Raw genomic sequence first — 15,105 nt, 5'->3', positions numbered from 1 at the left:
GTGTGTGTCTCTCAAACACACACACCTCAGTCTTGCCTTACTCGCTTCTTCTCTTTCTTCTTCTCCACCTCCTGGTGCTTGTTGCTTGCTTCTTCTTCTTCCCCCTCTTCAGCACTGGGGTGTGTGTGCTGGAGGCCCAGCCGCTCATGACAGCAAGCGAACTGAGCCCCTCCCCCTGCCTCGCATCACCCTCATGCTCACGAGATGGTGCCCTGAGCCCGCCGAAGCGAAGCCAGGGACGCTGGGGTGGGGGCGCCAGTGGCTCCACGTTTGAGCTTCTGGGTGCATTCCAGAAGTCCAAATGTGGAGCTGCCCCACCCCAGCATCCCTGGCTTCGCTTCAGCTGGGCGGGCGCCATCTCGCCCGCCCAGGCCCAGCTGAATCCTCGGGCCAGGCTGGCTCACAGCCAATGCGCGTGAGTGCTGCGCTGTGCCCAGCACCCCTCTTAGCTTGGCGCTCTAGGCGGCCGCCTGAGTGGCCTCTATGGTAGCACCAGCCCTGTGCTTAGCATCTCATTCAATGCTCTATGGTAGCACGAGCCCTGTGCTTAGCATCTCATTTACAAGCATTCACAGAGTAACAGATAAGTCTGAAAATTTGACAGCACTAATGCAAAACTGTTACATTCACGAAGCATCATGAACTCCAACAAAACTTTCTTTGAAGTGAGGGACAGAAAACAACACCACTAGACTTAACCTTTAAAAAGATGCCTTTCTTTGTATCAGAGGGGCTCAAAGCCCTTTATTGTATTCCTTTCCCTCCTCTTCACTTTCCCCAGCTCTGTATCCTTTAGAGGGGCTAACCACAGCAGACTACTTTGTTTCAGATGTAGCCAACCACATATATACAGTCAGTATAAGACTAGCTGCTTTATTCTCAATCTCTTTCCCTAGCATGGGATTTGTCCTTTTTATTGCTGCTGCACACTGAGTTGATGTTTCTCCTGAGCTCTCCACCAGACTCTCAAGTTCTCAATTCTTCATAGTTACTTCCGTTGCCATCAGTGTATATAAGAAGTTAGGGTTTTAATATGCATCACTTTGTACTTACTAATATTGGGCCTGTTCAGACAACATGCTAAGCCATGGTTAGGCCGCTAACCCCTTTTCAGCAAATGGTTAGTGAGCGTGTTTAAACTGTGGTTATGTAGCAACCATGGTTAGGAATGGTTTACACGTCACACTAAGACATAATGTTTTGCTCAAAGTGCTTAACCACCGTAGCTTAGCGTGTCACCTGAATAGGGTCATTAAATTTGCTATTTTGTTACTCGTTGTTTGAATCCTTCTAGCTGCCCACCATCTCTATTTCTTAAGAATGCCTCTAGGTCTATGTCGATCTATAAGGCATTCATGGGGAATATATGTGGTGGTGGCAGCGGCGTGAGGCCCTCCCTTCGCTTTGAATTGATCTCAGCCACAGGAAAGAATAAAAAAAATGGATTGGGGAGAGGAGGGCACCTCAGCAGTCCCCAAGGGAGGTGGTCCATTAACACTTGCAGATGCCACATTGCTGACCCTTGCTTTTCAGTCTGCTTAGATTACCAGTCACTATTTACAAATTTAGCCATCTTGTAACTCACCATTTACCAAGGCCAGCCCTATCATAAGGCAGAGCGAGGCAGCCACCTCAGGCACCAGATTCTGGGTATCATGAAAGAACAGCAAATAATCAGTTGTTTAATTTGTTGTTATTCTACTTTTACTGCCAGGGATGGGGAAAGGTGATAATGAGATTTTCTGCCTCATGTGCCAAAATAACTTATCTGGCTTTGGGTACTATAACTTGGGCAGGTGTGGGCACACCATTTGCTGCTGTGCTTCAAACGGCAAAATTTCTTGGGCTAGCTCTGACATTAACTCCAAATTATTTATAAATTAAATAGCACCAGTCTCAATGCAGATCCAGATGCTTAATTCTCTCCATTGTGAAAACTATCTCATTCCTACCTTCTGTTTGCAACTAATTGGAGGGGAAATATTTAAAGAAACCCCCACAGAGGACACTCCCCCCCCTCCATGTATCACCCTCCCTGCTGGCATGAGCCTGGCAAGGCATAGGAAGTTGCAGTTCATCTCCTGGGGATTTTCCTCCCCCAACCCCTCCCCCCAACCCCATGTCTATTATCTCTGAACCTTTCCAATAGAGATTTGAGGACTTAATCTTTAAACCTGCCTCAGCAGGGCTATCAAGGATGAAATTTTTTTGGGTAAAATATTTTCTTGTGCCTTTTTCACATGCCATTTCCATTTCAAAGTGTCATTTGAATGAAGAATAATACCCTAGTATATCTTGCAAACCAATAACATTCCACGTTCTCAAACATGTTACTGCCTGTAATGAATTCCATAGAAAAAATGTATTTTTGTCAACCATAAACCAGTACAAGGGAATAAGGGCAGGTAAATTAATTGGGCAGTTCCTGGTGCAAAATTAACATCTTTTAAAGGTTGGAATTTATATGTAAATATGCAGAAATTGCTTTGCATTGCACAGAATCCCTACAATCCTACTTAGTATACATCTGCCATCTGCCATCTTTAGTATTTTTGTGGATATAAGCAGAAAACTGCAAATACAAAAGAAAGGTTTTACACTGCATTCCTATGCATGTCTGCTCTGAAGTAAGCCCTATTGAGTTCAATGGGACTTACTCCCAGATAGGTGTGTGTGGGATTACTACCTTACAGTAAAATTATGTAAATGTCTACTCAGAAGTAAGCCCCACTGAACCCAGTTGAGCTTACTCCCAGGGAAGTGCACATTGGATTGCACTTCTGGGATACTAACGTTAATGCTGGAAGGCATTTAAGTAGAAAAGAGTCCTGCATGAGAGAAGCTGGGCTTGGTAACTGCACAAAATACAGCGCACAAAAGGGGACATTTTAGTATTGTTATAACTAAGAACGGAAGCAGAAAACTGAAGATGAGTAGAAGAGGCAAAAATAGGGTACAGCCTTCCTCAGCCTCATGTCCTCCAGATGTGTTGGACTGCAGTTCCCATCATTCCCTAGCTGGAGGGCACTACGTTTGGGAAAGCTGAATTTGGACAAGTGGGAGATCACATTATGTCAAGTGGGAGAAGTACAGGCCAGAAAAGAAATGTACATATTTAGCACCTATCAATTCAAATTCTAGGTATGTTAATCAGTAACCAAAAGAAGTGCTATGGCAATTTAGAACCTGATTTATTGTACTATTTGTTTTTGCAGGAGCTGAGGAACAGTGAAGGATAAACTAAGATAAAAACTAAAGATAATCTGAGTTTAACACACACCCTGATGACTGGAGCACTACATTTGTATGAAAACAAGATAATGTATATGAAGTTCCTTGAACACTTCAAAGTGCTCTGTGCATGCTAATTGTTGATAACTGTTAAAATAAAAGCAAATTGAAGATGTTATTTTTTGTATTGTATCTATCACCCAGAATCCTGAAAATTACAGTTGTTGTACTGCTGCAGTTTCACTTACAATTCCACTTCTTACTTCCATCCTAGATCTACTGGTAGAACTCTGGGGATTTTTCCAGTAGATCAGCAAGGATTTCTGACTCCCAATTGTTTAACACTAGAAAATTACATTCTGACTCCAAAATGTTTAACAATAGAAAATTACATCAAATAATACTGCTGAAATGAAGGTTTGAGGTAACCAGGAGTGGAGTTTTGTGTAGAAAGATTGAACTTGATTCATTTCTGGTACTTGAAACAAATTCCTGAGATCACATGCTAGGCGACTCCTGCCTCAATTTTGAGTTAGCCCACACTGTAGTTTATTGATGCAGATCTATTGTACTACAATAGAGGAAGGCAACTTGTGGCCTTCTAGATATTTTGGCCTACAACACCATTGGCTATGTTTAACTGTTATACCATGACTTAGGCCACAGCTAGACCTAAGGTTTATCCTGGGATCATCCAGGGTTCACCCCTGCCTGAGCACTGGATCCCCTGCGTGTCACTTAGATGAACAGGTTTGACCCCTGGATGATCCCGGGATAAACCTGAGGTCTAGCTATGACCTTAGTTCCATAATTCTCTCCAATGTAGCTGCTTCACTCACCATGTGAACAATACAAAGCAGATTATATTGTTTTCATATGTTTTTAGATTGTTTCCAAGACACCTCGAGTGCAAGTGGATTTTTAAATAAGTTATTTTTTCTCTGCATTGCAAAAATAGCTCTTCAAGCACTCAGAGCAATATGCAAAAAAGTGGATCCACAATGAGTTCTGTGCATGGCATCGGCTTTCATACAACTGCCCCATAGTATAGCAGCTGGGTATAGGACAGCATGTGCACAGCCACAGGAAGTTATAAGTATAGACCTTGACTGAAATATGTTTCCAGTGATTTATATATTTTCCAGTTTATTTTAATGTTTAATGTGTGTCCCTTTTCTTTCCTACAAAGGAACCATCCTGCTTGAATTATGTAAATGCTGAACTGCTGAACAGGAGTTTTGAAGCTAAATTACTTGGGACAAATCCCAGAGGACAGGCTGTTCCTGTGGGTGAATATGAATTGTTCTGTTCCAGTGGTATGAGAATGGCTCTTCTTTAACAGCCTTGCTTGCAGAGGCAAAATGCTACAATTTGTGTGAAATGGGAGACAAATGACCTTACATCTGGCTTCCAGAGCTTGACACTTGCAAGCCTGAGCTTAAATTAAACACTGAAACACTATTTGTTTTTCCTTTTCTTCTACTTTGCTAGTTGAGCAGGTGAGCTAGCCAGATATATACACACCTAGTAGGGAGTGATCTCTAGGATATGTAGATCATGTACTTGCAGTCCTAGAATGTCTGAGAGGTAATGCTGGAAAAGATGCTGATGGAAAAGATTTGCCTCCCTTCCAAAGATAAAAAATGAAAGTGCATCAACATTTTACTACAAGATCTAGACTGAGTCCCCACATTGAAAATAGTTTCAAGTACTGAGCCTTAGACCAATCATTCACGTTTAGAGCAACAAAGCATGCACATGTTCATGGGTACACAAAATGAAAATGCACAGGTGTATTATAGTGGTGCATACTATGCATACGAATTACAATTACATGTCAGTATTTCCTTTAAAAAGCCCCGCTAGTTATGTATGTATACACATTTCCCGCCCCCCTGGCCTGGCCAAAAATAACTGCAGCCCCATCCTCCAAACTTTTCCTGGATTTTTTAGCCTGGCAATTCTTATAGTTTAAAAAAAATATATGATGATGATGAACGACCACTTTTGCCAGAGGCTGCATTTCCAAAATCTGTGTGAGAGCTTTCGAGGCGTAAAACTGACCTCCTAGCCACACACACACTGCTTCAACACCCTTTGGTACGAGTCCGTGTTCGAATAAAGGGCCGAAAGAAAAACAGGAACCACCCACTGCCCAGAGGAACTAATGCAGAAGCTGAGGGACCCCACGAACGATTCCCACAAGAGTCTCCCGGTCCTCGGCCTAACAGACGCGCGGCCTGAAAAACAACCCCCTCCATCCCTTCGAGTCCCTCGGCTATGACGTCAGAGCGAAGGCGGTTGCCATGGCCACCCTGGAATTCGCACCTGACGGCTGTCGTGAAGCAGTAGGACGAGAGCTGAGTAGAGAAGGGAAGGAGGAGCGACGCGGTGCTGCGGTGGGGAGAAGCCCGAAGCCAGCCCTGCCTCACCACCACCATCCCGCCTTCCTTCCCACTCCCAGTTCCGCGCGCCTGAGAGCTTAGAGTGCGCCGGCCGCACCCGCCGCTTCAGAGCTTCGAGGCGGCGCCGTTTGCTATGTAGGCAGCCTTCAGTGGGGGCGCGGATCCGGAGGCCGCAACGCGCCTCCTCCCGAGCTTTCGAGGGAGGGGGGTCCCGGCAGCGGCGGCGGGGACTGGAGGAGGAGGAGGAGGACAACAGCGAGGCAGCCCCGGGGGCCCCGCAGGCGGGATGTTCTCCAAGAAGCCACACGGCGATGTGCGGAAATCCACGCAGAAGGTGCTGGACACCCGCAAGGACCCGCTCACCCGCCTCAAGCACCTGCGCGTTGTTATCGGTGAGGAGAAGGCGGCGGCGGCCCGAGGCCCTTTGGTCTCTGAGGGACGGGACGGGACGGGGTGGGGTGGGAGTGTGTGAATCGTTGCAGGCAGGCCGGGTTGTAGCCGCCTTCTCTAAGGGGAGGGCCGGGCTTTTCCCAAACACTCGACTCCCCTCTTCCCTAGGAGGATTATCGGTGCGGGGCGGGGGAGGGGAGTCTTCCGGAGCACTGGGGTGCAGGAAAGCAGCCACATTTCACCCAGGCGTGAGGAAACAGGATGGGAGCTGGGGAAGCTCCAACCAACCCAACACTTTGTTGGCATGACAACCAGGACACTGATGGCACTGTGGGAAATGACAGGGGATACCTGGAGAGCGCTGGAATCCTCCACTGGCTTTTTTGCACACCCACCCACTAGACCATGCCCATTTTGCATGTAGCATGCCAGAATGAGGCAGTCTGTTTGTACACTGTGTTACGATAATGTCTAATGTGTTGACTTTCTGATGCACTGAAGCAAGGTTTCATAGATACCATTGGGGAGGTGCTCTCTGACAGTTCATATATCTGACAGGTTAGGACACTGTTTGTGTTTGGGCATCTCCAGAAGGCCCTACTTTGGAGTGCCTGTTGTAATGTTTTATGTCTTCCAGTACCCATTGCGATGCTCTCTGACAGTTCATATATCTGACAGGTTAGGACACTGACTGTTGAATCTATGCAGTTTGGTTTCTTGTGCTGAGCTCAACAGTGTTTTGGACATAATCTGCCGTTAGGAAACTTTCTCAATTCCCATTGTGCACTCCAGTACCCAACTAAGATGATAGAAAGTTGCAGGAAGCGATCACCAGAATGAGATTTATTTGTATTGTATGTTCTTACTTATTTTTCACTTTATCCAGTTTGATGAAAGCATGTGCTCGGATTGCTATTTTTGGTTGTAACAATTTCCAAAGGGGTAACTGTGTTAGTCTGTTGCAGCAATAGCAAGAAAGAATCTTATGTCACTTAAAAACTAATGACTTTATTAAGGCATAAGCTTTCATAATGAATTGGAGTCCAATTCATCGCAAAAGGTTATGCCATAATAAATGTGTTAATCTTCAAGCTGACACAAGACTGTTTGTTTTGGTTGGTGACAGTTGTTAAAATAAACACTGCATATTATAGAGTCATAGGATTGTAATGGTGATAGACAGTATGGATTGTCCAAGTTTCTGCCCTGTGGCAAGAAGACATGTATTTAAGCATCCTCAGTAGATGGGAATACAGAAAGCTGCCTTATGCAAAGTCAAACCATTGGTACATTTAGTTTAGCATTGTTTATACATGAAGTGGCAGTGCCTCTCCTATGTTTCAGCTGTACCTGGAATTGCCAGAGATTGAAGCTAGAACCTTTTGCATGCAAAGGATGTGTTCTGCCACTGAGCTGCAGCCTTTCCCTTTAACGTTATATCAAAATAAAATAAAAATAAAGTATTTTCTTGAAAACCTTAATTAAAGGAGATTCCATAGTGCAGATTTTCATACAGTCACGTTAAAGATTAGCCCTTTCTAAATCTACTTCCATAAAATAATTTCTTTTTCTTTTGACCTAGGGTGCTCAATGGTTCTCCATTCAGAGTTAATTTAGATACTCAAAGTCTGTCAGTATATTTCCCCCACTCCTTAAAATGAGCTTCATTCATATTTCTCTTCTGTTTTCCCTTTATCCTTGTCATCTGTGGTAAAATCACTGCTCATTCACAAGGGTTATTTTGGTGAATGCTAACTGTACCATTGAAATCAATGATGCTTTTATTTCTTTGCATTAGAAAGCTACATTCAGTTAAAACAAATCCCCCAAAAATTCTGACCTGAATTGTTTGGCTTTTAGTTTGGGTCATAAAAGTATACTTTTATGTATTGCATTTAACTACCTTTTACTACAGTTTTGGTAATCACTCATGCTTGATTAAATTGTTTTGTTCCACATGTTTTCACATGGAGTTAAAAAAAACTATTAGTTTTGCAGAAATCTGTATGATAACATGTGAAATTCAATGTTTCATAAACTCAGGACTTCATCAGGATATATTCAGCCTATAAAATATGCACATGTGGCAAATTAATTGAATCCTAGCATAAAAGGATAAAACAAATGTCAGGATTAATAAACATTGATTAATAACCTAAATAAGAAAAACAAAAAAGCCATAACAATCATAAACGGAAATTAATAATAAAATTATATTAACACAATTTTTAAAAGGCCTGGGAGAATAAAAATGGCTTATCCTAATACCAAAAATGCATTAAAGCGTATGCCAGGTCTCTCAGGAGAGCTTTCTATGAATGGGGGCCAGGGTGCTTGCTGCAAAGGCTGTCTATCTTTTGGCTACCCTTGTGGCTTCAGAATGAAGAGGCACTCAGAGAAGGGCATGGGTAGGTAAGAGGCATTCCTTGAGGTACTGAGGGCTCAAGCCAGGCAGGCCTTGTACAACAGCTTGTATAATATTTCCTTACCATTAACAAGATCTTCAAATATAATAATAATAATAATATATTTATTTATTTATTTGTTAACCGCCTCTCCCTCTGGATCGAGACGGGGTACAACACAAATAAAAACACCATAAAATACATACAGCTAATTCAAACGTTTAAAACCAGTGCATCATTAAAAGCAGCACACCATTAAAAAAGGCATCTTAATGGTATTTATTGAAAATAACCTTACAAATATTCTCTATTTAGTATTGTAACTTCTGAATTTATTTATTTATTGCATTTCTATACCGCCCAATAGCCGAAGCTCTCTGGGTGGTTTACAAAATTAAGACAATTCAAGTATAAAACAACAGTGTTAAACCATAGTATAAAATACAATATAAAAGCACAACCAAGATAAAAACAGCAGCAATGCAAAAATACACATTTAAAATACAAATTTAAAACAGCAAGTTCAAATTAATTTATAGACTGTTAAAATACTGGGAGAATAAAAAGGTCTTCACCTGGCATCTAAAAGAATATAATGTAGGTGCCAAGCGAACCTCCTTAGGGAGCTCATTCCACAGCCGGGGTGCCACAGCAGAAAAGGCTCTCCTTTGGTTTATGCATGGTGTATGCATATCACTGTGCATAAACCAATAAATAAACAAATAGTTTATTTATAGTTTGTACAAATAGTTTGTACTAAGATTGTATTGTGGGTAAAATATCAGTTCTTGAGCTTATTTAAAGTAGAAGCTTATTAGTAGAGATCCAGAGATATGCCAGCAGAAGAAATTCTGGAGGTAATGCTCTTCTGCAGACTGCTGCAGAAGAACTATTGGGAAAGATCACACACAAGCGAGTTGGCTCAAGAACACATCTTGAGGTAATGTGAAATCTCCTGCACAAGGTCTTGTACCATGCATTTTGCTAGCATGCATGCATCTTGAGATATGCAGGAGATTGCACAATGCCTTCTACTGTCATGCATCTTGAGATGTGCAGGAGATTGCATATGCCTTGTGCTAATATGCACCTTGAGATGTTGTGCAAGAGATTGTGCAACACCTTGCACTACCAGAAGCACACCTTTGAATTTTAGTTCTTTTCTCAAGCAAGGAATTTGTGCTAAGTCAGGAAACATATTTCTCTTTATGGGATGGCATCTCAGTATCCAATCCATTTATTGTAGCTGAAGCTGGAGCTAGTGCAGAATGCTGCAGCTCGGCTGTTGTCTGGAGCTGCCCCTTTCCAGCATGTAACTTCTCTGCTGAGGGAACTGCACTGGCTGCCTGTTCGCTACCGGGCCAGGTTTAAGGTTCTTGTACTTGTGTACAAAGCCCTAAACAACTTGGGACCAGGATACCTGAGAGAGCGCCTTCTCCCTTACCAACCTGCCCGGTCACTGAGGTCATCCGAGGGCCTGCTCCTGGTGGTTCCACATAGATCCATCCTCTGATTGGAATCCACCAGGGGAAGAGCCTTCAGCGTGGTGGCACCCCTCCTGTGGAATTCCCTGCCTCTGGAGGTCAGACAGGTGCCAACCTTGTACTCCTTTTGGCGCCTCCTGAAAACATCTTTATTCCAAGAAGCCTTTCTTTAACATGCAGCCTTGGATTACTGTTATTGCTTCTTTTAAATTTTGTTTTAACTGTTTTTATTCTGTTTTTATTTTCATTTTACCTTGTACACCGCTCCGAAATTTTTCAATGGGGAGCGGTATATAAATATTCTAAATAATAATAATAAATAATAAATAATTCAAAGGGCTGCATAATAATGACCTCTGTTTGCCCAGTAAGACTTCCTCACAATATTTATTTTTAAGAAATGCCTATCCCCTTCTTCAGATAAAACCTCTCAGAGCTGCTAACACAATAGGTCTGCTACTTGACAAAGTCTTTTAAAGTAGGAAATCTTAAAATCAAAACCAGTTTCCAGTGCAATGCTGGGGTGGGCATGAGGGAGAGAAATAAATGCTCAGAGACGTTCTCTAGAACACCGGTCCACAGTATATCTAAATCCTGTTTGTTTTCTAGGAGCAGTTTGCTGTAGTAAGTGAAATGCTTTATAAAAATGAATAGTCTTATCCAGTTAGTTGGATTCTTAGGTGACCCTATCCCTAATGTTCAAAGTGAGCTACAATGTTAAAAACACAATAAAATGTCAGTTAAAATTCAAGGTAAATAAGGCATGTCCTAAAATCTTATCCATAGTTAAAGGTTAATACTGACCATCAAAGGCTCTCCCAAAAGAGGCACAGGCTTAGACTTTAACAAGGCTCTGGAAAAGAGAGTTACTTTATTTTGAAACTCCCACTGGGAATATTTCTCAGTGCTGCAACAACGATAATCTTTTATTGTATGTATAGCGATCAGTTATCTAGTTCTGAAAAGGGTAAATTTGTAAACTGTTCCCAATAGAAACACATGTCACTTTAAGCCATGATGGTTTATATGCTACTGTATCCCACACACAACCTAACAAGTAAGCTACCGTGCATAGCGTAATTTCCTTCCCTCTCCTCACTCTACTGTCCACCCATTTGGCCAGGATGGTATCCCAGTTTCTTTTGCGTTGAACATCAAATCCAGGTGTGCCCTGTGCTGCCACTATGTCACCTTCCCACTTCCCAGCCCTGTTTCAAAGTCCTCCCCACCTGCATTTCCATCTGTCCTTGCACTTGGCATTCCCATGGGGTCGTTGTACAAAGCCACTTTGCATGCTGCAGCTGTTCCCAGCATCAGTCACATCCCTCCACTGACCACATCCCTGCTGTTATGACCCAGTGGTAGAGAGAGCAGCGCACAGGGGAATTTCCACTGTTATCTCGGATCGAAGATAATACCTGTGCTTTCTCCAAGTGGGTGGGGCTTAGAGGCTCACTGCTTGGGGGTTCTGCACCCCTGGTATTCTCATTTTTCCAGTTATTTGGGCAAATCGTGTTGAACCTGCATGACAGAAAGTCTGGATGTAAATAACTTGGTTAGCGATAATGTTAGACACAATGCATATCATTTAAGTGTTGATTTACTTCTGTGTTTGCTTTCCACTGGTGTGTCTTTTATCTTTAGTTAGCTCCTGCAATTTACCTCTGTGATCATTTAACTAATTAGTTTTTTTAAAAGGAGAGGTTCAGAAATGTTCATTTGGAACACTACCATAATGCCATGGGAATTCTCTTCCACTGAAGAAGCGATTGTAAGAAGAGCTTACGTATTCACCTTTTCTGAGTTAAATAGACTCAGATATTGAAATGTTTTTTTCAGAGATATGTTGTTCCAGCTCCTTGATCATTCTGATTGTCCTTTCTGCTCTTTCTCCAGATATCATTTGGAGAAAGATATTGAGAAAGATATGGAGAAAGATATGAGAACGAAAGATATCGTTCTCATTTGCATAAAAGAATCACTATCTCAAATGCAGGGAGGTGGTGGAAAATATATATTCCCTCACTCAACACTGTATCTGTATACTGCCCAGAGAACTTCTGTGTTGGGAGGTGTAAAATGCAATGACTAGTGCTATGCCAGCTTTGCATTTGACTGTTGCCATGTAAAAGACAGTTTGACACAGAGGTGATAGTCAGGGAGCAGTAGGGACTTCTCTACAGGCAAGTGAGAAATTTCCATTCTAGGCTTTTAGGCTGCACCTATTGTGAGCATGTTTTCCAGCCTTGATTTGGATGTGAAACTATGTTGTCATTAAGGTGTGATTTCCCACCTTCCCTGTGTTGTTGTTGTTGTATGGTTTGTTCATGTGCTCCTCAGAGATGTTCACACACCCTTTCTTGCACAGCCAGAAGGAATCTCCTCATAGTTTGATATTCCCTCCCCCCTGCTGTAACTCTTGTCATGCACGCACACAGGCAAATACACATTTTAAGGAACCCATACACCTAAACAGGAAGAGTGTGCTTGTTTTCTTTTGTTTTTAAAAACAGCGTGTCTTGAAATCTAGTCCTGGGGGACATATTTGTAATACCCCCTAACATGTTGAAATACATAAAGCCAGCTATCTGATACACACTTATAGTTCATGGGCACCTCAGGCTTTTTTAAGTACTACATCTTCCTGTTTACCAAATTCTTAAGCTGCTTCATCAAAGAATAATAATGGGCATGTTGCCATATACTCCAGGGCAGCATAGCCATCCATGCCAGTACACTTTCTGGAAAAACATTGTCTGAATCTCATTTCAGGTTTCCTTCAGCTCGTTATATAGGCAGGACTTTTTTCTTTTTCCTTTTTGCAGTTGTCAAAACTCCTACAGGCCAGTAATTATAACTAATGGGGGCAATCTGCTGGATGTTCCTTCTCCAACAATAAATTGGAGTTACCCCCTTTTTCCTACCCTTAAGACCCATTTAGTAGAAGCAGTACAATATTGCTAGAAACTAAAGTAGTGGTAAATTTCTGGGTGGTTTGTGGCCTTTTGTCATCTAATCCTGTTGGTGATGTGATAGGAGTGATGTGGTTTTTTGGGGAAACATTCCTATGCAAGTTAGGATAATTAGTATCTGGGTAATTGCATATGGTAATTTGCATAGACTAATTAGTATCTGAAGATTTTCAGTTGCATTGGAAAAATTTCTAATACCCTGTAGCAGTGGTGCAACACATCCTCACTGCCCTACTGCCAACTTGGCCACCAATACTGGGGAGAGAAATCACCAATTTTCTTTTAAAACAAGGCATGAGGGGAACATACATCTTTTGAAGCAAAAGTGTGCTGCTGGAAGTCTCCAGGGAGCATGATTTTGCAAATACAGTGTTCCCGTCCCACCACGGCCGCAGCACCAAATTTCAGCTGCAAAATTTCAGCAGCAATTTTTAGGAGAGTGAGGCCTATGCTAGGTTCAAGGGAGAATTGCTCCTGAACAGCTAGACTTTAACTGGTTTTGGATGACATGCTGGATTATTTAACCCATCGTGAGTTATCATGTTGTCTGTTGGGAATTTTTGAACCACGATGAGTTATTTGCCCATGGTGGATTAAATAACCCCTTCTTAGCATGTCGTCTGTTGAATACCATGGGTTAATATGCTCACCTACAGAGTTGCCTGGCAAGACATTATCATACAGCTGCTGCTGCTGCTCTATAAGTCCTTGAAGGTTTGTAGGATCGGGATCACACTTCAAAGATAGCCTCTATAGTTGGGAGGCACCTGATCCATCTTCAAAATCCTGCAGTTTCACCTGGGGAGGGAAAATTCCAGGTGCACCAAATATGAGGTAGCACAAACAAACATTTGGAAAATAAGCAGAAACAGCCAAAAATACCCATTTCTCCTAAAGCCTAGTGCACAATTGTGCAGGTGCAAATTCATGAAAATTCACAATTCTGCAAATTTGCATTTGTACATATTCATACCTGCGCAGTTGTATACTTAGGTTATGGGGAAATGTGCATTTTTGGCTGTTTCCTTAATTTTTGCTTTTTTTCCAATGGGTTCATTTGTTCCACTGCCTTTTTGATGCACCATGGATTTTCCCTCACCTGGATGTAATTGTGCAGAATTTTGAAGGTTTAGTGGGTGCTCACCCCCTCCCACCCCTAGAGAAAGGTCTGTATGAAGTTTGGTCCCAATCCTGAAAATGTCTAAGGGTTTATTAGTGTGTCCCCCCCTTGGTGCATCTGGGATTTTCACTCCAGGTGTAATTGTGCAGGGTTTTGTTGTTGGATTGGATGCCTCCTGATTTGGAGAGGCTGTGTGTGAAGTATTGTCCGATCCTGTAAAACCCCAAGGTTATATAGCTATCACCCCCTTTTTGGAGCACTCAGAATGTTCAATCCTTGGTGAGTAGAATTTGGATGTTGGTTTGGGTGCTTCCTGGCTGCTAAAGAAAATATTTCCTGCCAGTGCCCCCTGATTCTCTGACACATAGATGACGACAGAGTTTGCAATGCCAAGTATTGAGTTGGAGCTCGGGGTGGGGAGTTGGCGGAAGATCTTAGACTCAATCCCCACCATCTCTAGGTAGGCATGGGAAAGATGCCTGTCTGAAATTCTGGAAAGCTGCTGCCAATCAGTGTAGAATAGACAATATTGAACTAGATGGCCTAATGGTACCGCTTGGTATAAGACAGCTTCTTATGAATCCGCACCAAAAAGCAATCTTCAGCTATTGTATCAACTTTTTAATATTACACATCGTAGCAGTAAGAGAAACTAGTACAATGCAAATGCCCATGACAAAACTGCCACAAAGGGAAAATAAAGTCTGTGCATTGAGGAGAACTTTTATTTTAGAAAATATTCTCTTTATACACACCCTAAACACTATGCCGAAGCCTTTGTTTCTTTATTATTTAGTGTTTGGGACAGAGGCTTTCATCATAAAACAATCCTTATGGGCTAGAAAACCTAGAGATTATATTGGAATCTAGGTTGAAGTCTGCCTCTGACTGCATGGCAACAATAAAGATTTTCAGAAACAGTTATTAATATCTGCACATGCCTCTTGAATGTTTGCATAAACAAAAGCTCTTGCCAAGTACAGTGTGAGATCTTGTTAACAGCTCCCTAATGCAATAGTCCTCCAACTCTGAAGTATTGTTTATGTTGCCTGGGATCCTTTCCTGTCTTCATTTCTACTAATGCAATCTGTTTTAATG

General features: G+C 42.3%; 1 protein-coding gene across 4 annotated transcripts in view; it reads left to right on the top strand.

Moving 5' to 3' along the window:
- The first annotated feature begins 5,869 nt into the window (after positions 1-5,869).
- RALGAPA1 (Ral GTPase activating protein catalytic subunit alpha 1) overlaps positions 5,870-15,105 on the top strand; it is a 174,620-nt gene continuing 165,384 nt past the window's right edge. For all 4 annotated transcript variants that reach the window (XM_063117818.1, XM_063117817.1, XM_063117815.1 and 1 more), the window contains exon 1: positions 5,870-6,028. In XM_063117818.1, the coding sequence (XP_062973888.1) occupies positions 5,923-6,028 (106 nt within the window). In that variant the 5' untranslated portion in view covers positions 5,870-5,922. The remainder of the gene's footprint in view (positions 6,029-15,105) is intronic.

Source organism: Elgaria multicarinata, chromosome 2, assembly GCF_023053635.1.
Source record: "Elgaria multicarinata webbii isolate HBS135686 ecotype San Diego chromosome 2, rElgMul1.1.pri, whole genome shotgun sequence".
In the NCBI taxonomy this organism is placed as follows: domain Eukaryota; kingdom Metazoa; phylum Chordata; class Lepidosauria; order Squamata; family Anguidae; genus Elgaria; species Elgaria multicarinata.
The sequence above is the reverse complement of the archived record's forward strand: the minus strand, read 5'-3'. Positions and strand labels throughout refer to the sequence as shown.